Source organism: Entelurus aequoreus, linkage group LG05 (genome assembly GCF_033978785.1).
Source record: "Entelurus aequoreus isolate RoL-2023_Sb linkage group LG05, RoL_Eaeq_v1.1, whole genome shotgun sequence".
In the NCBI taxonomy this organism is placed as follows: domain Eukaryota; kingdom Metazoa; phylum Chordata; class Actinopteri; order Syngnathiformes; family Syngnathidae; genus Entelurus; species Entelurus aequoreus.
Window position 1 is genome coordinate 87,418,673 of NC_084735.1, and position 22,748 is coordinate 87,441,420.

At 36.9% G+C, this 22,748-nt stretch overlaps 1 protein-coding gene and 1 long non-coding RNA gene across 3 annotated transcripts in view; one reads left to right on the top strand and one right to left on the bottom strand.

Moving 5' to 3' along the window:
* angptl5 (angiopoietin-like 5) overlaps nt 1-4,934 on the top strand; it is an 18,938-nt gene extending 14,004 nt beyond the window's left edge. The window contains exons 7-8 of the mRNA XM_062049256.1: nt 1,867-2,052; nt 2,129-4,934. Of these exons, the coding sequence (XP_061905240.1) occupies nt 1,867-2,052; nt 2,129-2,442 (500 nt within the window). The 3' untranslated portion in view covers nt 2,443-4,934. The remainder of the gene's footprint in view (nt 1-1,866; nt 2,053-2,128) is intronic.
* Nucleotides 1-22,748, bottom strand: part of LOC133651223 (uncharacterized) — a 53,703-nt gene that overhangs the window by 3,143 nt on the left and 27,812 nt on the right. The gene's annotated exons all lie outside the window — the stretch shown is intronic.

Consider the following 22,748-nt stretch of genomic DNA (forward strand, 5'->3'; position numbering starts at 1 on the left):
AATCTTAGGGATCCAAAAGGGTCCCACTCCTAAAATTGTTAAAAATAATGAACACATTTTTTTTAATATACTTTTAATTAATTGTAAGTTTTGATTTTTTTTTCTTATGTTTTTTTGTTTTTTTTATGCCCGTTTTTGTCAAAGAAAACTTATGCATTTTGTTTGGCAAACACACAAAATAGGCAATATTTTCACCAAAATTTGATGTAAAGTTTGAATATGTCAACAATTCATAACAACATTGATTTTGATGCATTATTATTTTTGGAACAATGGCTGTTTAAAAAAAATCCCACCAAAAATCTTAGGGATCCAAAAGGGTCCCACTCATAAAAAGTGTTAAAAATAATGAATACATTTTTTTTCTTTCTACTTTTAATCAATTGTAAGTTTAGATTTTTTTTCTTATGTTTTTTTTGTTTGTTTTATGCCCGTTTTTGTCAAAGAAAACGTACGCATTTTGTTTGGCAAACACACAAATTAGGCAATATTTTCCCCAAAATTTGATGTCAAGTAATTGGAGCTTTGAATGTGTCAATAATTCATAACAACGTTGATTTTGATTCATTATTATTTTTGGAGCAATGACAGTTTAAAAAAAATAAAAATCCCACTAAAATTCTTGGGGACCCAAAAGGGTCCCACTCCTGAAAGTGTTAAAAATAATGAATACATTTTCTTTTTTTCTACTTTTAATCAATTGTAAGTTTAGATTTTTGTTTTGTTTTGTTTTATGCCCGTTTTTGTCAAAGAAAACTTACGCGTTTTGTTTGGCAAACACACAAAATAGGCAATATTTTCCCCAAAATTTGATGTCAAGTATTTGGAGCTTTGAATGTGTCAATAATTCATAACAACGTTGATTTTGATTTATTATTATTTTTGGAGCATAGCAGTTTAAAAAAAAAAACAGCACTTTTAAATGTTTTTTTAAAATGGTCCTCCGGGCCACACTTTGGACACCCCTAGCAAGACAAGACAGGACAGGGAGTCAGGACAGGAGAAAGCAGGACTAGGATAGGACAGCAGGAGACCAGATAGGACAGCAGATAGGACAGCAGGAGACCAGATAGGACAGCAGGAGACCAGATAGGACAGCAGGACACCAGATAGGACAGCAGATAGGACAGCAGGAGACCAGATAGGACAGCAGGAGACCAGATAGGACAGCAGATAGGACAGCAGGAGACCAGATAGGACAGCAGATAGGACAGCAGGAGACCAGATAGGACAGCAGATAGGACAGCAGGAGACCAGATAGGACAGCAGGAGACCAGATAGGACAGCAGGACACCAGATAGGACAGCAGATAGGACAGCAGGAGACCAGATAGGACAGCAGGAGACCAGATAGGACAGCAGGAGACCAGATAGGACAACAGGAGACCAGATAGGACAGCAGGAGACCAGATAGGACAGCAGATAGGACAGCAGGAGACCAGATAGGACAGCAGGAGACCAGATAGGACAGCAGGAGACCAGATAGGACAGCAGGAGACCAGATAGGACAGCAGATAGGACAGCAGGAGACCAGATAGGACAGCAGGAGACCAGATAGGACAGCAGATAGGACAGCAGGAGACCAGATAGGACAACAGGAGACCAGATAGGACAGCAGGAGACCAGATAGGACAGCAGATAGGACAGCAGGAGACCAGATAGGACAGCAGGAGACCAGATAGGACAGCAGGAGACCAGATAGGACAACAGGAGACCAGATAGGACAGCAGGAGACCAGATAGGACAGCAGGAGACCAGATAGGACAACAGGAGACCAGATAGGACAGCAGATAGGACAGCAGGAGACCAGATAGGACAACAGGAGACCAGATAGGACAGGTCCAGTAAGCGGACGACATGTGTCCAGGTGAGCACTGGTTGGGCCTGAAGAAGGTCTTCGACATTGTCAACCAGAAGGCGACTCGGTTCCAGCTCCACGTGGCCTTGGTCTCCCACGACGACGTCACCTCCTACGCGGCCTACGACGACTTCCGCCTGGACAACGAAACTCACTTCTACCGCCTCCACCTGGGAAGGTACGCCGGCAGCGCAGGTAAGCCACGCCCCAAAAGATCAAAATGGCCAAAACAGAGCAAATACTGCCAGGTCTGACCCGTCTGGGTCCGCAGGGGACGCCTTCCGCGGCTACGAGCAGGACCAGAACCAAGACACGGCCCCGTTCAGCACCTCGGACGTGGACAACGACGGCTGCGAGCCCTCCTGCTCCATGGGGGGGCTGACGGTGGAGAGCTGCAGTGCCCGACACCACCACACGGGGTGGTGGTTCAACCGCTGCGGCATGGCCAACCTCAACGGGGACGCCCGGCAGGACCCGGGGCCTCAGACCGTGGGCGTCCTGTGGGACACCTGGAGACACAACGGTGTGGCCCGACTCATCAAGTCTGTCACCATGAAGATCAGGAGGATGCCGGACAACAACTAACACAAACTCATCACAATTCCAGGAATTCCAGGAATTACGTCATACCATTTCTCAATTCAAAATGTTACTATTTCAACATTTCTCCACCAATTAAAAATATTCCAACACCAATCATTTCAACTCATTCACAACATATTTGAGCATTTCCCCCCCAAATTCCTTCTTTTCCCGAAATTCCCAAATTTCTATGAATTTCCCATTGAAAAGAATGGGACATTTCTCAAAGTACCACAACTCCCACATTTTGTATCCGATTCAAACTGTTCAAAACTTCAAAATATTCAACACGTTCAGGAATTTTCAACAATTATAGACAAAAAATTCCCGGATTTTCTAGAATTCCCAGTTTTTAGGGACATCTTCCCCATTCAAAATGAATTGTCCATTTTTCAAACTTCCACAATCCCACATTTTTTAACCGATTCAAACCATCCTACCTTCAACATATTCCACTCATCCTGCACATTCAAACTATCATTTTTACAAGTTCAAAAAAATTCCAGGAATTCCCAGATTTTCCGGTTTTTCAAACCCTATTTTCACCCTTTTTTCTGGCGACTAATCCTTCCACATTTTTCAAACCACTTCAATCGTTCCACCGTCAAAACATTCCTCTTAATCAGGACTAAAAAACTAAGTTGTTTTTTAACAGGAAAAATTCCCGGTTTTCCCGAAATTCCAGGAATTCCGTAATACCATTTCTCAATTCAAAATGTTACTATTTCAACATTTCTCCACCGATTAAAAAAATTCCAACACCAACCATTTCAACTCATTCACAACGTATTTTAGCATTTCCCCCCCAAATTCCCTCTTTTCCCGAAATTCCCAAATTTCTATGAATTTCCCATTGAAAAGAATGGGACATTTCTCAAAGTACCACAACTCCCACATTTTGTATCCGATTCAAACTGTTCAAACTTCAAAATATTCAACCCGTTCAGGAATTTTCAACAATTATAGACAAAAAATTCCCGGATTTTGTAGAATTCCCAGTTTTTAGGGACATCTTCCCCATTCAAAATGAATTGTCCATTTTTCAAACTTCCACAATTCCCACATTTTTTAACCGATTCAAACCATTCCACCTTCAACATATTCCACTCATCCTGCACATTCAAACTATCATTTTTACAAGTTCAAAAAAATTCCAGGAATTCCCAGATTTTCCGGTTTTTCAAACCCTATTTTCACCCTTTTTTCTGGCGACTAATCCTTCCACATTTTTCAAACCACTTCAATCGTTCCACCGTCAAAACATTCCTCTTAATCAGGACTAAAAAACTAAGTTGTTTTTTGAACTGGAAAAATTCCCGGTTTTCCCGAAATTCCAGGAATTCCGTAATACCATTTTTCAATTAAAAATGTTAGTATTACAACATTTCTTGACCAATTTGAAAAACTCCAACACCAACCATTTCAACTCATTCAGAACATATTTTAGCATTTTCCCGAAATTCCCAAATTTCCATGAAATTCCCATTGAAAAGAATGGAACATTTTTCAAAGTACCACAACGTCCACATTTTTTATCCGATTAAAACCATTCCAACTTCAAAATATTCAGCCCGTTCAGGAATGTTCAACAATTATTAAAAACAACCCAGATTTTCTAGAATTCCCAGTTTTTAGGGACAATTTCCCCATTCAAAATGAATTGTCCATTTTTCAAACTTCCAAAATTCCCACATTTTTCAACCGATTTAAACCATTCCACCTTCAACATATTCCACTCATCCGGCACATTCAAACTATCATTCTTTTAAGTTAAAAAAAATTCCAGGAATTCCCAGAATTTCTGGTTCTTTTTTACCCTATTTTCACCCTTTTTTCTGGCGACTAATCCTACCACATTTTTCAAACCACTTCAATCGTTCCACCGTCAAAACATTTCTCTTAATCAGTACAAAAAACGAAATTTCCGGTTTTCCCGGAAATCCAGGAATACCATTTCATACCATTTCTCAATAAAAAAAGTCTTTACTTTAACATTTCTCGACCGATTTGAAAAATTCCAACACCAACCATTTCAACTCATTCAGAACATATTTGAGCATTTCCCTCCCAAAAATGCCCCATTTTCCCGAAATGTCCATGAAATTCCCATTGAAAAGAATGGGACATTTCTCAAAGTACCACAACGCCCACATTTTTTATCCGATTCAAACCGTCCAAACTTCAAAATATTCAGCCCGTTCAGGAGTGTTCAACAATTATGGGGGGGAAAAAAATTCCCGGATTTCCTAGAATTCCCCATTCAAAATGAATAGTCCATTTTTCAAACGTCCCCAATTCCCACATTTTTCAACCGATTCAAACCATTCCACCTTCAACTCATCCTGGAAATTCAAACCACCATTTTTCCACGTTCCAACAAATTTCCAGGAATTCCTGGGTTTTGTCTAACCTTATTTCCCAGTGCCATGACTCCTTCAAACTATTCTGTCAGCATTTCAGTTGAACTTCAGCACTGGAGCATTCACACGCTATTCCTCCAGGAATTGCCTCATCTAGTCAATAAATGATGTTGACAAAAATGTTTTGACTAATGACTTCATGTTTTACATCTATTTTTATGGTGTAGGTGACATGGACCTTCCCCCAGGGCCTCCAGGTGTCGCCCACCCCATAAGTGTGTATACCTTTCACTTTACAACGTTTACGTCGCGCGTACCTTCCCCTCCCCTCCCCCGCTTCTGGCCCCTTTCTTAAGTGAAGCGTGACGCCATAAAAAGTCCAAAGTGTCTCATCTTCGGCAATCGGTGCCTTAAAAGGCAAGCGGGTGCCACAACGTGCACATCAGAGGCTTATCACATTCCCTCATCTTGATGTGGTGAAGTGTTCTTTGTGCTCCGTCACAATCTTGTAGGAAGAATAGAAAATGTCTGTGTGAGGGGGGGGGGCGAGGGGGGAGGGGGGTCCAATACAGTGAAGCGGGTTGAGGTCAAAGGTGAAATAGTGCAAGGTGTCCTGACAGGAAATCTAGCTGCTGGAGTTGACCTTTGATTTGTTGTTTGCGTGCTTGTGTGTGTGTGTGTTCTTGTATTTCTACCCTTCTTGAGACATAAACAAGGAAAAGTAGCTTCCATATGAGGAGGTGTGAACAAGTTAGGACGCAAATCCTGGTCCCAATACGGAAAACCATTGCATCTGATAGAAAATGTTTCATTTGCACCCCCTGGTGGTGAAATATATCAAAATTAGGGTGGTCCCAAAAAGGTGTGTCGGTTGTGAAAGTGCTCCCCCTCTGGTCAACATATGAAATAACAAGTGTGTGTAAGAAGTTGAAGTGCTCCCCCTCTGGCCAACATATGTAATAACAAGTGTGTGTAAGAAATTGAATTGCACCCCTTTTGGCCAAAATTAATTGAAAGAATGCAATAAATATGTATATAGAGACATACTGTAATAACTTCAAATAAATAACGAGGATTAAAAACCACTTACAAACAAAAAAATAATAATAATGAACTAAAAGCTTATCTTTTTTTATATTCGCATAGCATGTATATATTATTGTTGTAAATACTGTCGTAGAATTTCTGACCTTTGACCTATAGTTCATGTCTGTCAAAAATGTATGCTCATTTTGATTTCTCTTCCTCTTCTGTGGGACAAAAGTGAACTTTAAGTCGTGCCAACCTGTCTAGTGAATGTGTTGACTGTCTGAAAGATTCGAGTTGCTATGGAACAGATAGGGAAAACAAAATAAGACATTGACGCACTAACAAGAGAGATAAGAAAGGGATAAAGCCAAACGAAGACAGTGTTTTGGGCACCATCTTCTTTTGCATGGTGACGGGCGCGCCCGGGGGGGAAACTTTCTGTGTGCTAGACAACTCAACCCAACCATTGTACCATTTGATTATGAGTAAAATAAAACTCTTGTGTTAAATCTACTTTGGTTCTCATTGACAACCTGGACTTTCCACTACAAAATTGGCGTCACGAACAGGATGGTCCAGAACTCTGCAAGTCAACATCCGATCCGGCTTCTCTCTCAGGCAGACAACGCTTGCACGCGCGCATCTAATAAAAGGTAAGCTATTTTGCTTATTGTGTAAAAGTTATCTGTCTGAAGAGAAACGGGATCGGTAAGATGAAAACTGAAATTTTTTTCATAAAAGATAGTTCTCCAAAAACAACCTAGACTGAGGCATGTGTTGGTTGGCTTGAGTTGTATTATATGTGATCATTTGTCTGTGTGTTTGTTGAAAACTTGTAATCTCTTGTTTTTAACAAATGGGGATTGTTGATAGAATTTTGGTGGTTTGGAGTGTAGAAGCATAGACGATGTGAGACGAAAAATTTCTTTGCAAGTACATGGTTAGCCGGAGTTGGACACAGCGAAATTTAAGGCAAGGTTGGCTAAACTGATGTGACATTTGGCCCACACAAATTTATGACGTCTATGAAGGTCCTACGTATCTGTCTATGTGGAAGCTGCAGCCGGGTAAAAAGCCTGATATAAGGTGATCGTTCAGTGACTCCGGTAGAGGAGATCAACTGAGCCAAGTTGTCACGAATTTGGAAATTTGCTGCAGTATAGATGGATAGAGTAAGGGCTCCATATGGTAGAGCCTTGGTGAAACTATATGGACTGACCAGACACGATGTACTGTAGAAATTGAAGGGTGATTCCTGGAAATTCTACAGCGCCTTAGGCTGTTATCCGTGTTGGTCAGGAAGGAAAAGCAGGATTTGCTCCGCTGAATGGGTTAATCGCCATTATATGAGTAAGAATGACCTGCGTGTGTGTGTTATGAGACGGCCGATTCCACAAAAGCACGCGTGCATTAGTTGTTTATATTGGTCCGGACCAGGGGGGAGTGTTTTGTGGGATAAAAATGTGTGTTTTTAAATTTATATATATATATCTGCGTATTTTAATAACTTTTGTGTAGCACCTGGTTTCTTATCTGTTTTAATTCTCCCTCATGCTTTTGTGAGAGTTCCCTAACGCTTTTTTCGCACCCACGCTGATCTGCAAGAGCTGGGAAATTGTTGGTTATGTGTGTGCGTGTGAGAAAATAGACAAAGTTATGTACAGAAAACACATGAGTGAATGATCCATCCATATAATTATTTTCTTTCGCTTATCAAGAGGTTGGATCGCGGAGGCAGCAGCCTAAGCAGGGAGGCTCCCCCTCGTGGGCGCTGCGAGCTAATTCCAGTCATTTGAATTTGTTTTTAACTATACTGGTGATTGTGACTGTGCGATATTACAGTTGTTTTAATTTACCAGCTCTTGCTCGCTGGTAAATTCTCTGTGTGTGAGTGACTGTGTGACGCATATAAAAAAAAAGAGCTGGGAGACATTTTGAGATAAGAGTGTGTGCGTGTGACGAGGCTGTGTGAATGACAGCTGCGTGAGGCATTAGTTCGAAGAGGAGTGACACATAGCATTGAGCTAGGTTAGCATTGTGTTAGCATAGCATTGAGCTAGGTTAGCATTGTGTTAGCATAGCATTGAGCTAGGTTAGCATTGTGTTAGCATAGCATTGGGCTAGGTTAGCAAAAGTTTGCTTACTGAGGCATAGTAAGGCTAGGTTAGCATCTAGCTTGGCATTACTATGTGTGGTTGAACAGTTATTCTCGGTCTGTAGAGTGTGCTAGTAGTAGGTGCTTGCTAAGTCCAGTAAAATAATAGATATATGGAAAATTACACGTTTAAATATCAATAAATAAATACGGATTGTGGGACATTGAAACATTGTTTAATTAATCATTCATTTATATGTCTAGTATACTTTTTTTTGGTACAGCTTTGCTGCTTATCTGATCCATCCAGTTTCTGTGTGGAAGTTGAGACAAACACACACGCACGAACATCATAGATTAGGACACATTGTAACTTTGAATTAATAGTTATACAACAAATAAATTAATAATATTGAATTTAAATTTGATAAAGATAAATTGATCATACATTGACATTTTAATTTTTTTAGGAATAAACACACAATAAAATAAAAGTTAAATTTATATTCTAATACATCTAAAGGCATCTGTGAAACATAGAGTCTGAAGAAGTACAGATAAGAGCCACTCAGCGCCAATGTCAAAACAAAACGTAGAGAAGCGTTAAACAAATTCTAATCAGAAGGAAGACAGACCAAAATATGAGAACTTAAGTAAACAGACAGCAAGTAAACCAGAAATAATAATGTAAATAAATAACAAAGAAAGCACATTTCTATGTGACATTGGTGCATGTAGAATTACAAATAGAGAATAAAACTAAATGGAAATAACTGTCTGCAAGATGAGCATGACGTCATGAATTGTGCTCGGGTTAGTAATAGATAGATAGATAGACAGATAAAACGTTATTGATTCCTTCAGGAGAGTTCCCTTTGGAAGAAGAACTAAAAAGTAAACAGTAACTAATAAGGGTATAAATGGAAACAAAATAGATTCTATTAAAAGAGAAACTAGGCATTAACGACCATGATATAAAAAAAAGTATTGCACTGTTAATGTTTTGCATTCCCTGTCATCCTAGCCCCCCAAAGAGGAGTTGTACAGTGTAATAATGTATGAGACAAAGGATTTTTCATAGGCTAAACCAGTAGTTCTCAAATGAGGGTATGGTGTTTCCGCCCGGACAAAAAAGGGAGGTACTTGAAGGTATGCCAAGGGGTACCTGAGATTTTAAATATTTTAAAATGCAGACAATAAAAATAAACACAGTACGGACGTTAAAAGTTAAAAGATTAAAAGATTTAGCTGAAAGATAAGGAGAAACGTGAATAAAAACATTCCTTTGTTTTGGAGAGTATCACGCACAGCAGGAGGTCAGAGTGCAAGCATGACAGCTTGCTCGCGCCTACTGATAGACAAATGATAGTTTAAATTAACTTATACATAATCTTTAAGTGAATTAAAAGGGTACTTAAATACACATGAAGTAATACGTATAATCTTTGAATTAAGGTTATTGATTAGCAATTAATGGGATAGTTAAGACTGTAATTTTAAAACGTGATATGCAAATTGAACTAACCGAGAGGATATGAAAACGATGGGTGTACATGTTTTGAGTTCCAAATTCTGGAGGAAAAAACCTCAACAAAACGTAAAACCATACAGACGGACTTGGGTGATAGCCACGGTTGTGCTAGGTCAAGCGAGGGTGGAAAGGATATGCAGCCGGGGGACTGCCAACTTCTCTGAACAAGACAAGCTCCAAGGTGTAGCCAGAACATGCTCACAAAAAATACAGGTGTTGACAGCAGGACGAACAGCAGGATACAAACAGACCCCTGCTGGACATAAGTGTCAACGGACAATGTTCAACACAATCTTTGAAGCATTCCTTTGTGGTCAACCTGCACACACCTTGTAATGACCTGCTTACCAACTGTGCCCTGACAATTCAATACTGCACAGAAGGAACTTCCTGATGTTGACTGACAGCACGACATCAGCGGACAACTAATAGGGATGCCTCCCAGGAACGAGTGGAAGACGGGGACTGCTCCAACTGTCCTAGCGCTGGCTGACGGAGGTGCGTCCGTGTGTCCTGCCACCCAAACCGCCAAAGTGTATGATCACCAATTAGACGACTCATAATAGGAGCCTTTTGACTCTTATATATGGTGGGACTCAAGGTATGGCCGCTCATGTGAACTATCCTTAAAACAATTAGAATGGTATAAGATGGACAACTAATGACCCACATTGTTCCCTCTGTCCTGCCTACGAAACAAAAAAAATTTAGGTCAAATGATAAAACAGGGCGTAGCTGCCGCTGATTGAACCGATACGCAAATCAATTATTTCGGTTGTCTGTTAAAAACATAGCTATTGGTTGCAATTTGGACATTTCTGCTGTAGGCTACAAAGAGCTAGCAGCTACACAACAGCTGAGCTAAAACAAAATTTAGGCATATCAAATATTTATAGTTGTTTATTACATACACAAAGTCGCAGAGAGACAGAAGTCTGTAGAAAGTATTCAGTAACAAACGTGTCCGCATTAATAAACTTTCTACCACAGGAAACATACTGAACAAATACAGCAGTTACTGTCAGACTCTAATCCGGATTACCGTGTCTATCAGAGACATGGTTAAAACCCACAACACCTTTACGTTCTAATTAATGTCCCGGGGGACAAGATTACAGAAAAGACAGATCGAGTGATAAAGGGGGGAGGAATTATGATTTATGAAAGGGAAAACATTAAAAGTAGATCAATTTGAGTATGTTGAAATTAAAATCACATTTTCCTCAGAAATGTATTTCAAGGTAATTGTAGTATACCGACCGACCACAGCTAAAGACATTTTTCTTGATTCATTTTCAGACATCCTCAAACAGCATAGTATGAAAGAAGTAACGTCATGGAGGACGTTAATCTGGACTGGTTAAATAAAACACGTAGAAAGAAATTTAAGGATATTATAAACGGCTTCTATATGATAAGCAGCTCTACTAGAATTACAATTGGATGACAAAAATTAAAGAGAACATCTGTAAATACACGAATACAAAACCAGAAAGAAGAGTGTTAAAATAAAAATACCATTGGATTCTAATAAAGACATGAGGACTCAGCTCTCATAAGAGCAATTAAAAAACAGGTCTAAATACAGATCGTATGATTTAAAAGTTTGGAGGAACAAAAGTAACAATGTTTATGCGGAAGTCTAAGGCTGACTTTCACTTAGAATTAATTAAAGCTGAAAAAAGGAACAATAGAGAGTTATGGAAAACCAGATACAAACTTACGGAAAGAGAGCAAACAAAAAACAACACTATAACATTAAATTTTGATGAACATTTCATCCAGTCTGTACAAACCCTGAATAAAAAATCCCTCAAAATCAGTGCAAATAATTGTCATTTATTCAGGATGGACTAATTTTAGAATTAACAAATGAAACAAAGTTGAACAAAATCTTCGCTGCATTATCAGACTCACGATCTAGAGATATATATATGGGTTGGACACTATCTTCCTAAAAACATATAAGGATTGTATTATTGCTCGTATAACAACGATTGATAAATAAATCAATAACGGAAAACACTTTCCCTACCACGTCGAGAAACTGCTACTATGATTAAATCCATAAAGCAGGAAATAAAGAAGACCAGAACATATACAGACCAATTAGCCTTCTCCACGTTATAACAAAAGGAATAGAAAATTTGAAATTAAAAAGTGGCTTTGGAGCAATCAAGGCTGCTCAGACGGTCACTAAGAAGGGCATTATGTTGACACATCAATTTAATGAGTATTATATTTATCTATGAGAGCATTTTTGTTGTAAATTGTGAGGTATGGCTGTTAAAATCTTGGTTGTTGTTACAAATGATGACAGATGTGAACAAGAGCATGTATGGTCTTTGTGTGATGATGTCAATAAGGTGTGGTTGTATTGTATGGTAAGCATGTGTCCATGAAGGGGCATTTGGTGACTTTTCTTATAATTGAATACATGCTACAGTATGATTATTTTTGATTAATTATTGATTATTATGAATGTATATATTTATTATGATTAATTAGTGTCATAATTTTATTGCTTGATTTGTGGATCCCTTTAATTTAGGTAGCCAGGGACTACAGATGGAAAGTAGCTATTTAGATATAATCTAGTACAGAATATATCTGTTTCTGAACTTAATGTTTCTGTGCATTGTCCCATCATAGATAGACTAAATTAAATACAACTATTTAGTGAATTATTGAGGCTACAATAATTCACTAGGTGTTGTAAAATATCAAAGTACTATTGCAAAAGCGAACAGTGACCTCAAACATGACCTGTCCTCCGCCTCTGTTCTTGCTGCACTTGACTATCAGCTGCCTTTTCTTTTTCTTGGATGTTTCTGAAACTACTAATACTACTACTACTACTACTATTACTATTACTGCGACTAACACTGTCCCTGTGAGAGGGACAGAGGGGGGAGGTGAGTTTGGATTGGGTCAAGTTTGAGCGTGTTGAGGTTTTATTTAATCAATATGATCAATCCGGTACAAGGATAAAGGAACGTAATGATTTAGATTGACAATTGCAGTGGTTGGCGGAAGCAACCCCAACCTCAAAGGAGGGTGCCAATTCAGTAATTAAATGTTTTGTGAATGATCTAATATCCCGACATGGTTTCCCCAAAAAGATTAGGTCAAACAACGGCACCTATTTTAAGAAAACAGGTTATCATCTTCAGTCACAAGATCAGCACTTCTCAGGACCAGCAGCTTCCTAGGAAGGTGGAAAGACCATGAGACCAAAATGGTAAGTTTGCAAAATGTAGAATTTGTGTGCCAGTTCCTCTGTGCAGATTTGAGGATGAAAGCAGCCACTCCAGATTCCCTTACACTCGCTAAGAGGGGCACGGTCAAAGCCGATCCAGGACCAACAGCCGATACCTGACTGGAAGGAACCGAGAGGAGAGACAACACCTTGCCAGCGATGACGAGAACGACTAAGGTTTCCAGCCAAGATGTGTCCATCGGGACTCCAGCAGCTGTGGAAAGAAGTGTCGGGAGTGCCGAAGCAGCGAGGAGGCGTTGAAGCAAGCCGAGAGCCTGGACCAAAGCCCCAACGCCCCATACTTTGCCCCGCCTTCCCCAAAGCCCCATACTTTTCCCCAATTTCGGCCAGCACGGACATGCCATTAAACAGTCTGCCCAATGGACTGAACCACACCCCAAGAAGAGACAGAGACAGACTGTTTGAGTGGATCTCTTTCTTCACCAAGGCAGCCAAAAGCCCAACGAGGTGTCGGCAGGCCATCAGCCTGAGGCACCACCGAGCCATCCATACGAGCACTAGTCGAACATGGACTCATAAGAAAATTCAGTTGTGTGTACAAAATCAATTGGTAACTACATTCATTGTAAATGCCGGGAAAAATAATAATGCAACAGCTTACAGTCATAAGTCTATATTAATTCTAAACCAGATCTTGTTTGATTCATTATTAATGTAAAAATACATCTTGAATAAGCATATATATATTCATCTAATTATGTTCATGATCAAAGTATTTTGTTATTACGTTACTAACTCAAAGGGTAGGCCACTAATTGTGTTCTGTGAGATGGTTTTACTGCAGGCTGGTAACAGCGATCGCTCTGAAGGAGGGTCATAGACGGAATTTTTGCCTCGTATAAAAACATTGAGGTTTTTGCCTCTATCTGCGGTAGAGATTTAATTTAGTGGTCTATGTCAGAAATTGTTTTGGTCCAGGGTCTTAAGACCCTGGAAGGCGGGTATGTCGTAGAATTTCTGACCTTTGACCTATAGTTCATGTCTGTCAAAAATGTATGCTCATTTTGATTTCTCTTCCTCTTCTGTGGGACAAAAGTGAACTTTAAGTCGTGCCAACCTGTCTAGTGAATGTGTTGACTGTCTGAAAGATTCGAGTTGTTATGGAACAGATAGGGAAAACAAAATAAGACATTGACGCACTAACAAGAGAGATAAGAAAGGGATAAAGCCAAACGAAGACAGTGTTTTGGGCACCATCTTCTTTTGCATGGTGACGGGCGCGCCCGGGGGGGAAACTTTCTGTGTGCTAGACAACTCAACCCAACCATTGTACCATTTGATTATGAGTAAAATAAAACTCTTGTGTTAAATCTACTTTGGTTCTCATTGACAACCTGGACTTTCCACTACAATACAAATCTTTATATATCTAGAAAGGGTGGTCCTAAAGAGGTAGGCATTTTTCAGAGGTCTCAAGAAGGTAAGAAATACAAGAATGTGTGTGTGTGTGTTCTTGTATTTCTACCCTTTTTGAGACATCAACAAGGAAAAGTAGCTTCCATATGAGGAGGTGTGAACAAGTGAGGACACCAAAATCCTGGTCCCAATACGGAAAAACATTGCATCTGATAGAAAATGTTTAATTTGCACCCCCTGGTGGTGAAATCTATCAAAATTAGGGTGGTCCCAAAAAGGTGTGTCGGTTGTGAAAGTGCGTCCCTCTGGTCAACATATGAAATAACAAGTGTGTGTAAGAAATTGAATTGCACCCCCTTTGGCCAAAATTAATTGAAAAAATTCAATAAATATGTATATAGAGACAAGTGGTTAAAAACCACTTACAAACAAAAAAATAAGAATAATCAACTAAAAGCTTATCTTTTTTTATATTCGCATAGCATGTATATATTATTGTTGTAAATACAAATCTTTATATATCTAGAAAGGCTGGTCCTAAAGAGGTAGGCATTTTTCAGAGGTCTCAAGAAGGTAAGAAATACAAGAATGTGTGTGTGTGTGTGTGTGTGTTCTTGTATGTCTACCCTTTTTGAGACATCAACAAGGAAAAGTAGCTTCCATATGAGGAGGTGTGAACAAGTGAGGACACCCAAATCCTGGTCCCAATACGGAAAACCATTGCATCTAATAGAGATTGTCTCATTTGCACCCCCTGGTGGTGAAATATATCAAAACGAGGGTGGGCCCAAAAAGGAGGGATTTTTCAAATTGACTGTGTGTCTCCTTTAAAAGTGCTCCCCCTCTGGTCAACATATGAAATAACAAGTGTGTGTAAAAAAAATGTGAAGTGCTCCCCCTCTGGTTAACATATGAAATAACAAGTGTGTGTAAGAAATTGAAATGCGCCCCCTTTGGCCAAAATTAATTACAAAAAATGTGTCGCCTTTAAAAGTGCTCCCCCTCTGGTCAACATGTGTAATAAGTGTGTGTAAGAAATTGAAATGGCCAAAATGTATTAAAAACAAATTTTTTTAAATGTATATAGAGACATACTGTAATAACTTGAAGTAAATAATGAAGATTAAAAACCAATTACAAACAAAAAATTAAAAAATAATTAAAAAAACAAAAAAAAATAAAAGTTTACCTTTTTTTATATTCGCATAGTTTGTATATATTATTATTGTTGTAAATAAAAAAAATTATATATCTAGAAAGGCTGGTCCTAAAGAGGGAGGCATTTTTCTCAGGTCTCAAGAAGGTAAGAAATACAAGAATGTGTGTGTGTGTGTGTGTGTGTTCGTTCTTGTATTTCTGCTATTCTTGAGACATTAACAAGGAAAAGTAGAGGACCGGTGAACAAGTTAGGACACCCAAATCCTGGTCCCAATACGGAAAACCATTGCATCTAATAGAGAATGTCTCATTTGCACCCCCTGGTGGTGAAATATATCAAAATGAAGGTGGTCCCAAAAAGGAGGGATTTTTCAAATTGACTGTGTCGCCTTTAAAAGTGCTCCCCCTCGGGTCAACATATGAAATAACAAGTGAGTGCAAAAAATGTGAAGTGCTCCCCCTCTGGTTAACATATGTAATAACAAGTGTGTGTAAGAAATTGAAATGGCCAAAATTAATTAAAATAAAAAAATAAATAAATATGCATATAGAGACATACTGTAATAACTTGAAATAAATAATGAAGATTAAAAACCAATTACAAACAAAAAATGCAAAAAAAAACTAAACGGACTAAAAGCTTACCTTTTTTATATTCGCCTAGTTTGTATATATTATTAATGTTGTAAATACAAATCTTTATATATCTAGAACGGCTGGTCCTAAAGAGGTAGGCATTTTTTGGAAATTGAAATGCGCCCCCTTTGGCCAAAATTAATTTTTAAAAAAATAAAAAAATATATGTATATAGAGACATACTGTAATAACTTTAAGTAAATAATGACGATTAAAAAACAATTAAAAAAATAAATAAATAAATGGACTAAAAGCTTACCTTTTTTATATTTGCATAGTTTGTATAGATCAGGGGTCACCAACGCGGGCACCAGGTAGCCCGTAAGGACCAGATGAGTAGCCCGCTGGCCTGTTCTAAAAATAGCTCAAATAGCAGCACTTACCAGTGAGCTGCCTCTATTTTTTAAATTGTATTTATTTACTAGCAAGCTGGTCTCGCTTTGCCCGACATTTTTCATTCTAAGAGAGACAAAACTCAAATAGAATTTGAAAATCCAAGAAAATATTTTAAAGACTTGGTCTTCACTTGTTTAAATAAATTCTTTTTTTTTTTTTACTTTGCTTCTTATAACTTTCAGAAAGACAATTTTAGAGAAAAAATACAACCTTAAAAATGATTTTAGGATTTTTAAACACATATACCTTTTTACCTTTTAAATTCCTTCCTCTTCTTTCCTGACAATTTAAATCAATGTTCAAGTAATTTATTTTTTTTATTGTAAAGAATAATAAATACATTTTAATTTAATTCTTCATTTTAGCTTCTGTTTTTTCGACAAAGAATATTTGTGAAATATTTCTTCAAACTTGTTATGATTAAAATTCAAAACAAATATTCTGGCAAATCTAGAAAATCTGTAGAATCAAATTTAAATCTTATTTCAAAGTCTTTTGAATTTCTTTTAAAATTTTTGTTCTGGAAAATCTAGAAGAAATAATGATTTGTCTTTGTTAGAAATATAGCTTGGTCCAATTTGTTATATATTCTAACAAAGTGCAGATTGGATTTTAACCTATTTAAAACATGTCATCAAAATTCTAAAATTAATCTTATAGTCAGGAAAAATTACTAATGATGTTCCATAAATTATTTTTTTAATTTTTTCAAAAAGATTCGAATGAGCTAGTTTTTCTCTTCTTTTTTTCGGTTGAATTTTGAATTTTAAAGAGTCGAAATTGAAGATAAACTATGTTTCAAAATTTAATTGTCATTTTTTTTCGTGTTTTCTCCTCTTTTAAACCGTTCAATTAAGTGTAAATATCATTAATTATTAATAATAACATAGAGTTAAAGGTAAATTGAGCAAATTGGCTATTTCTGGCAATTTATTGAAGTGTGTATCAAACTGGTAGCCCTTCGCATGAATCACTACCCAAGAAGTAGCTCTTGCTTTCAAAAAGGTTGCTGACCCCTGGTATATATTATTAATGTAGTAAATACAAATCTTTTAATATCTAGAAAAGGGTGGTCCTAAAGAGGTAGGCATTTTTCGGAGGTCTCAAGAAGGTAAGAAATACAAGAATGTGTGTGAAGTGGTTTTCCCACAGTGATGAGGATGTGTGCAGGGTAGGAGGAGGACACAGGAAGCTAAGTCTGCTGGGAATTTGGACCCTGAGGAATCTCATCTGCTGTTCATCAGCTATCAGTCACACACACACACACACACACACACACACACACACACACACACACACACACACACACGCACATGCGTGAGTGCGGTTTTAAAATAGCCGCACACTGTCTGAACATAGAACATTTGGTAGGATATAGTCATGTGTTCAATACATGTGATCAAACAGGAAGTAAGTTAGCGCTGGATACAGAATTGAGTACAGACTAAATTAATAATAATAATAATTATTAATATTATTATTAAAAAAAAAAAAAAAAAGGTGAGTTCAGTTCAGGAGTATCCAGAGTGATGATCTGCTCGAAATAATAATGAAATAAAAATGAAAGAGCAAAAAGAAATAGATCATTTTGATACTAATACTAATAAAAATATGCTGTTACACCTACAACACAAAGCTGACAACGTTTTGTCATTAATTATAAAAGCGTCTGTTTCTAGAATTTTTTTTTTTTTTTTTTTTTAACGAAATACTAAAATATTTTAATGGCCCACGCACGTTTGGAATGTTCAGTATTGGTGGGAAAGTTTTGGGGGAAGGTAGGTTACATCAGTGGTCCCCAACCACCGGGCTGCGGCCCGGTACCGGTCCGCGGACCGATTGGTACCGGGCCGCGCAAGAAATGAAAAAAAATAAATAAATAAAAAAATTACAAAAAAAAAAAAAAAAAAGTTAAATCAACATAAAAAACACAATATATACATTATATATCAATATAGATCAATACAGTCTGCAGGGATGCAGTCCGTAAGCACACATGATTGTATTTATTTATGAAAAAAAAAAAAATATATATATATATATATATATATATCCCCCCCCCCCGGTCCGTGGGACACATTTTCAAGCGGTCCCTAGCTACAAAAAGGTTGGTGAGCACTGTGTTACATTACGACATGTAACGTCCCGATACGTTGCATGAACTTGTTTGGCTCGGCTGCACTCATGGACCTAACGTTATTATTACATCATACCTTCTATCGTGTTCTTGGCTTTTTATTTGCACGATGTTTGCTTCGACCGCTTTGGATCATGTCAGGATTGGTTGGGGTATGTTACAGTACATCAAGTTACGTACATCTATGTTACCTGCCATGTCGGATTAGGCTGCCTAAATACATTTGGCTGGGACATGTAACATTATGTTACGCTAAATTACGTGACATTATGTTACATCACATTGTGTTACATTACATTATGTTACATTACATTATGTTACATCACATTTTGTTACATTACATTATGTTACATTACGTTATGTTACATTACATTATGTTACATCACATTTTGTTACATTACATTATGTTAAATTACATTACCTTATGTTACAATACATTATGTTACATTACATTACGTTATATTACATTACGTTATGTTACATTACATTATGTTACATCACATTACATTGTTACATTACATTATGTCACATTACGTTATGTTACATTACATTACGTTACGTTATATTATGCGATATTACATTATGTTACATTACGTTATCTTACATTAGGTTATGTTACATTACTTTATGTTACATTAAATAGTGTTACATTACGTTATGTTACATTACATTATGTTGCATTAAGTTATGTTACATTAGGTTATGTTACATTACTTTATGTTACATTACATTATGTTGTGTTACATTATGTATTACGGTATGCTGCATTACGTTAATCTACATTACATTTTTCTACATTACGCATTACGTTAAGTTACATGACATTGTTACATTACATTATTCAACATTACATAATGTTACATTATGTTGCATTACATTACGTTATGTTACATTATGTTATGTTACATTACGTGATGTTACATTACATTACATTGTTATGTTACATTATATGTTACATTACATTATCTTATGATCAAGTTAGGTTACATTACGCGTTTACATTACGTGATGCTACATTACTCCTATCATACAATATGATGCGTTATGTTACATTATGTTACATTCCGTGATGTTACATTATGTGATGTCACATTTAACTTTTACATTACTCTATGCTGCATTACGTTATTCTACATTACATTATTCTACATTACGTTGTTACATTACATTATGTTACATTACATTGTTACAATACGTTGTTCCATTGCGTTACGCTACATTACAACGCGTTAAATCAATTACGTTACATTACGTTACGCTACATCACGTTACGCTACATTACATTATGCTACATTACATTACATATACATTACATTACGTACTGTTACATTACATTTTTACATTACATTGTGCTATTCTGCATTACTTTATTCTACATTGCATTACGTAACGCTACATTATGTTGTTACATCGCGTTATGTTACATTATGATACGTTACATTACGTTACCTTATGTTATGGTCATTAGGTTAAGTTAGGTTACATTACATTATGTTACATTATGATACAATATGTTACATTGCGCTATGTTACATTATGTCATGTTACATTATGTTACGTTACATTTCGTTGTTACACAGCCTTATGTTACAGTACATCATGTTACGTTATGCTACATTATTTTAAGTTGCATTACGTTACATTAGGTTACAATCCATTGCGTCACGTGTAATTACATTACCTCATGTTATGTTCGTTAAGTTGATTTAGGTTACATTACATTACGTTTTGCCACAATATGTTACATTAAGTTTTGTTGCATTAAGTTATGCTACATTACATTGTTATGTGTGTTTTATGTTATGTTATAATATGTCACATTTCATTATGCTACATTAAGTTATGTTTGACTACGTTGTTACATTACATTGCTATGAGTGTATTATGTTATGTTATGCTGTAATATGTCACATTACGTTATGCTATATTAAGTTATGTTAGATTACGTTGTTACATTACATTGTTATGAGTGTATTATGTTATGTTATGCTGTAATATGTCACATTACGTTATGCTACATTAAGTTATGTTAGATTACGTTGTTACATTACATTGTTATGAGTGTGTTATGTTATGTTATGCTATAATATGTCACATTTTGTTATGCTACATTAAGTTATGTTACAGTACATCACGTTGTGTTACTTTATGTTATGCTACATTAAGTTATGTTCAGGTACATCACGTTATGCTACATTAAATTATGTTACGGTACATCACGTTGTGTCACATTACGTTATGCTACATTAAGTTATGTTCAGGTACATCACGTTGTGTTACTTTACGTTATGCTACATTAAGTTATGTTCAGGTACATTACGTTGTGTTACTTTACGTTATGCTACATTAAGTTATGTTCAGGTACATCACGTTGTGTTACTTTACGTTATGCTACATTAAGTTATGCCTGCCCTGCAACCACAATGACATTGTGGGATAAATAAAGTCTATTCTATAGCATACGGCTACACGATCCAGATTGGCGATTCTTAGACTGCGATACGCGGACTTCCACTCGCGGTATGCCAAAGAATCACCTGATCAAATATTCCAACACAGTGTTACTGTTCAAACTGTCCATCCATCCATCTATTTTCTACCCCTTTGTCCCTTTCTGGAGCCTATCTCAGCTGTTCAAACTGTGTGTAATGTTACAGCCGCCAGAAATATGAAAGATACTTGTTAAATAAAACCTCTGCCTTGTTTTTAATGAATACTTAGGTCTACTATGCTACTGTATTTTAATGTTGGTCATTATGGTGGTACTTGGAGAACCAAGTTGTTTCTAAATTTGAGAACCACTCATCTAGATTACCGTATTTTTCGGAGTATAAATCGCTCCGGAGTATAAATCGCACCGGCCGAAAATGCATAATAAAGAAGGAAAAAAACATATATAAGTGGCACTGGAGTATAAGTCGCATTTTTGGGGGGAATGTATTTGATAAAAGCCAACAGCAAGAATAGACATTTGAAAGGCAATTTAAAATGTCTAAAGAATAGTGAACAACAGGCTGAATAAGTGTACGTTATATGAGGCATAAATAACCAACTGCTATGTTAACCTCACATATTATGGTAAGAGTCATTCAAATAACTATAACATATAGAACATATAACAGTGCCTCCATGGAAATGCCCCCCTCTACCTCGAACAACTACTCACCCCCAAATCCTCCCCACGACACCTCCGCTCTGGACAGGCTAACCTCCTCCAACCTCCGAGGACAAAGCTACGAACAATGGGAGACCGGGCTTTCTGCTCCGCCGCTCCCAGTCTGTGGAACGCTCTCCCTGACCACCTGAGGGCACCACAGACTGTGGATGCTTTTAAAAAAGGCTTAAAAACCCTTCTTTTTAAAAAAACCTCTTTTTTTTTTTTTAGATATATGCATACTAGTTATAGCTATTTGGCTGTTCTAGTTTTTATTTGTATTTATTTTTTATTATCTTTTTATATTTATCTATGAATTTTTGTTAACACACTGTAGCACTTTGAGGTTGTTTACTCAATGTAAAGTGCTTTTTACAAATAAAATCTAATCTATTATTAATCAATTTATGGTAAAACAAGGGGGTTTCCGGCGAGCAACAGGCGGGATGAAAACAAAGTCAGCAGCACCAAAAGGATGTTTGTTTATAGGAAAAGCCAGACCACTTGAGGGCACCACAGACTGTGGATGCTTTTAAAAAAGGCTTAAAAACCCTTCTTTTTAAAAAAGCCTCTTTTTTTTTTAGATATATGCATACTAGTTTTAGCTATTTGGCTGTTTTATTTTTTAATTTACGGTACTTTTTATTATCTTTTTATTTTAATTTTAATATTTTTATATATTTTACTTTTTTTTTATATATATATTTTTTATTTACACTGTAGCACTTTGAGGTTGTTTACTCAATGTAAAGTGCTTTTTTTACAAATAAAATCTATTATTATTGTTATTATTATTATTATTATTATTAACATGCTATACGTTTACCAAACAATCTGTCACTCCTAATCGCTAAATCCCATGAGATCTTATACGTCTAGTCTCTTACGTCAATGAGCTAAATAATATTATTTGATATTTTACGCTATATCAGGGGTCACCAACGCGGTGCCCGCGGGCACCAGGTAGCCCGTAAGGACCAGATGAGTAGCCCGCTGGCCTGTTCTAAAAATAGCTCAAATAGCAGCACTTACCAGTGAGCTGCCTCGATTTTTTAAATTGTATTTATTTACTAGCAAGCTGGTCTCGCTTTGCCCGACATTTTTAATTCTAAGAGAGACAAAACTCAAATAGAATTAGAAAATCCAAGAAAATATTTTAAAGACTTGGTCTTCACTT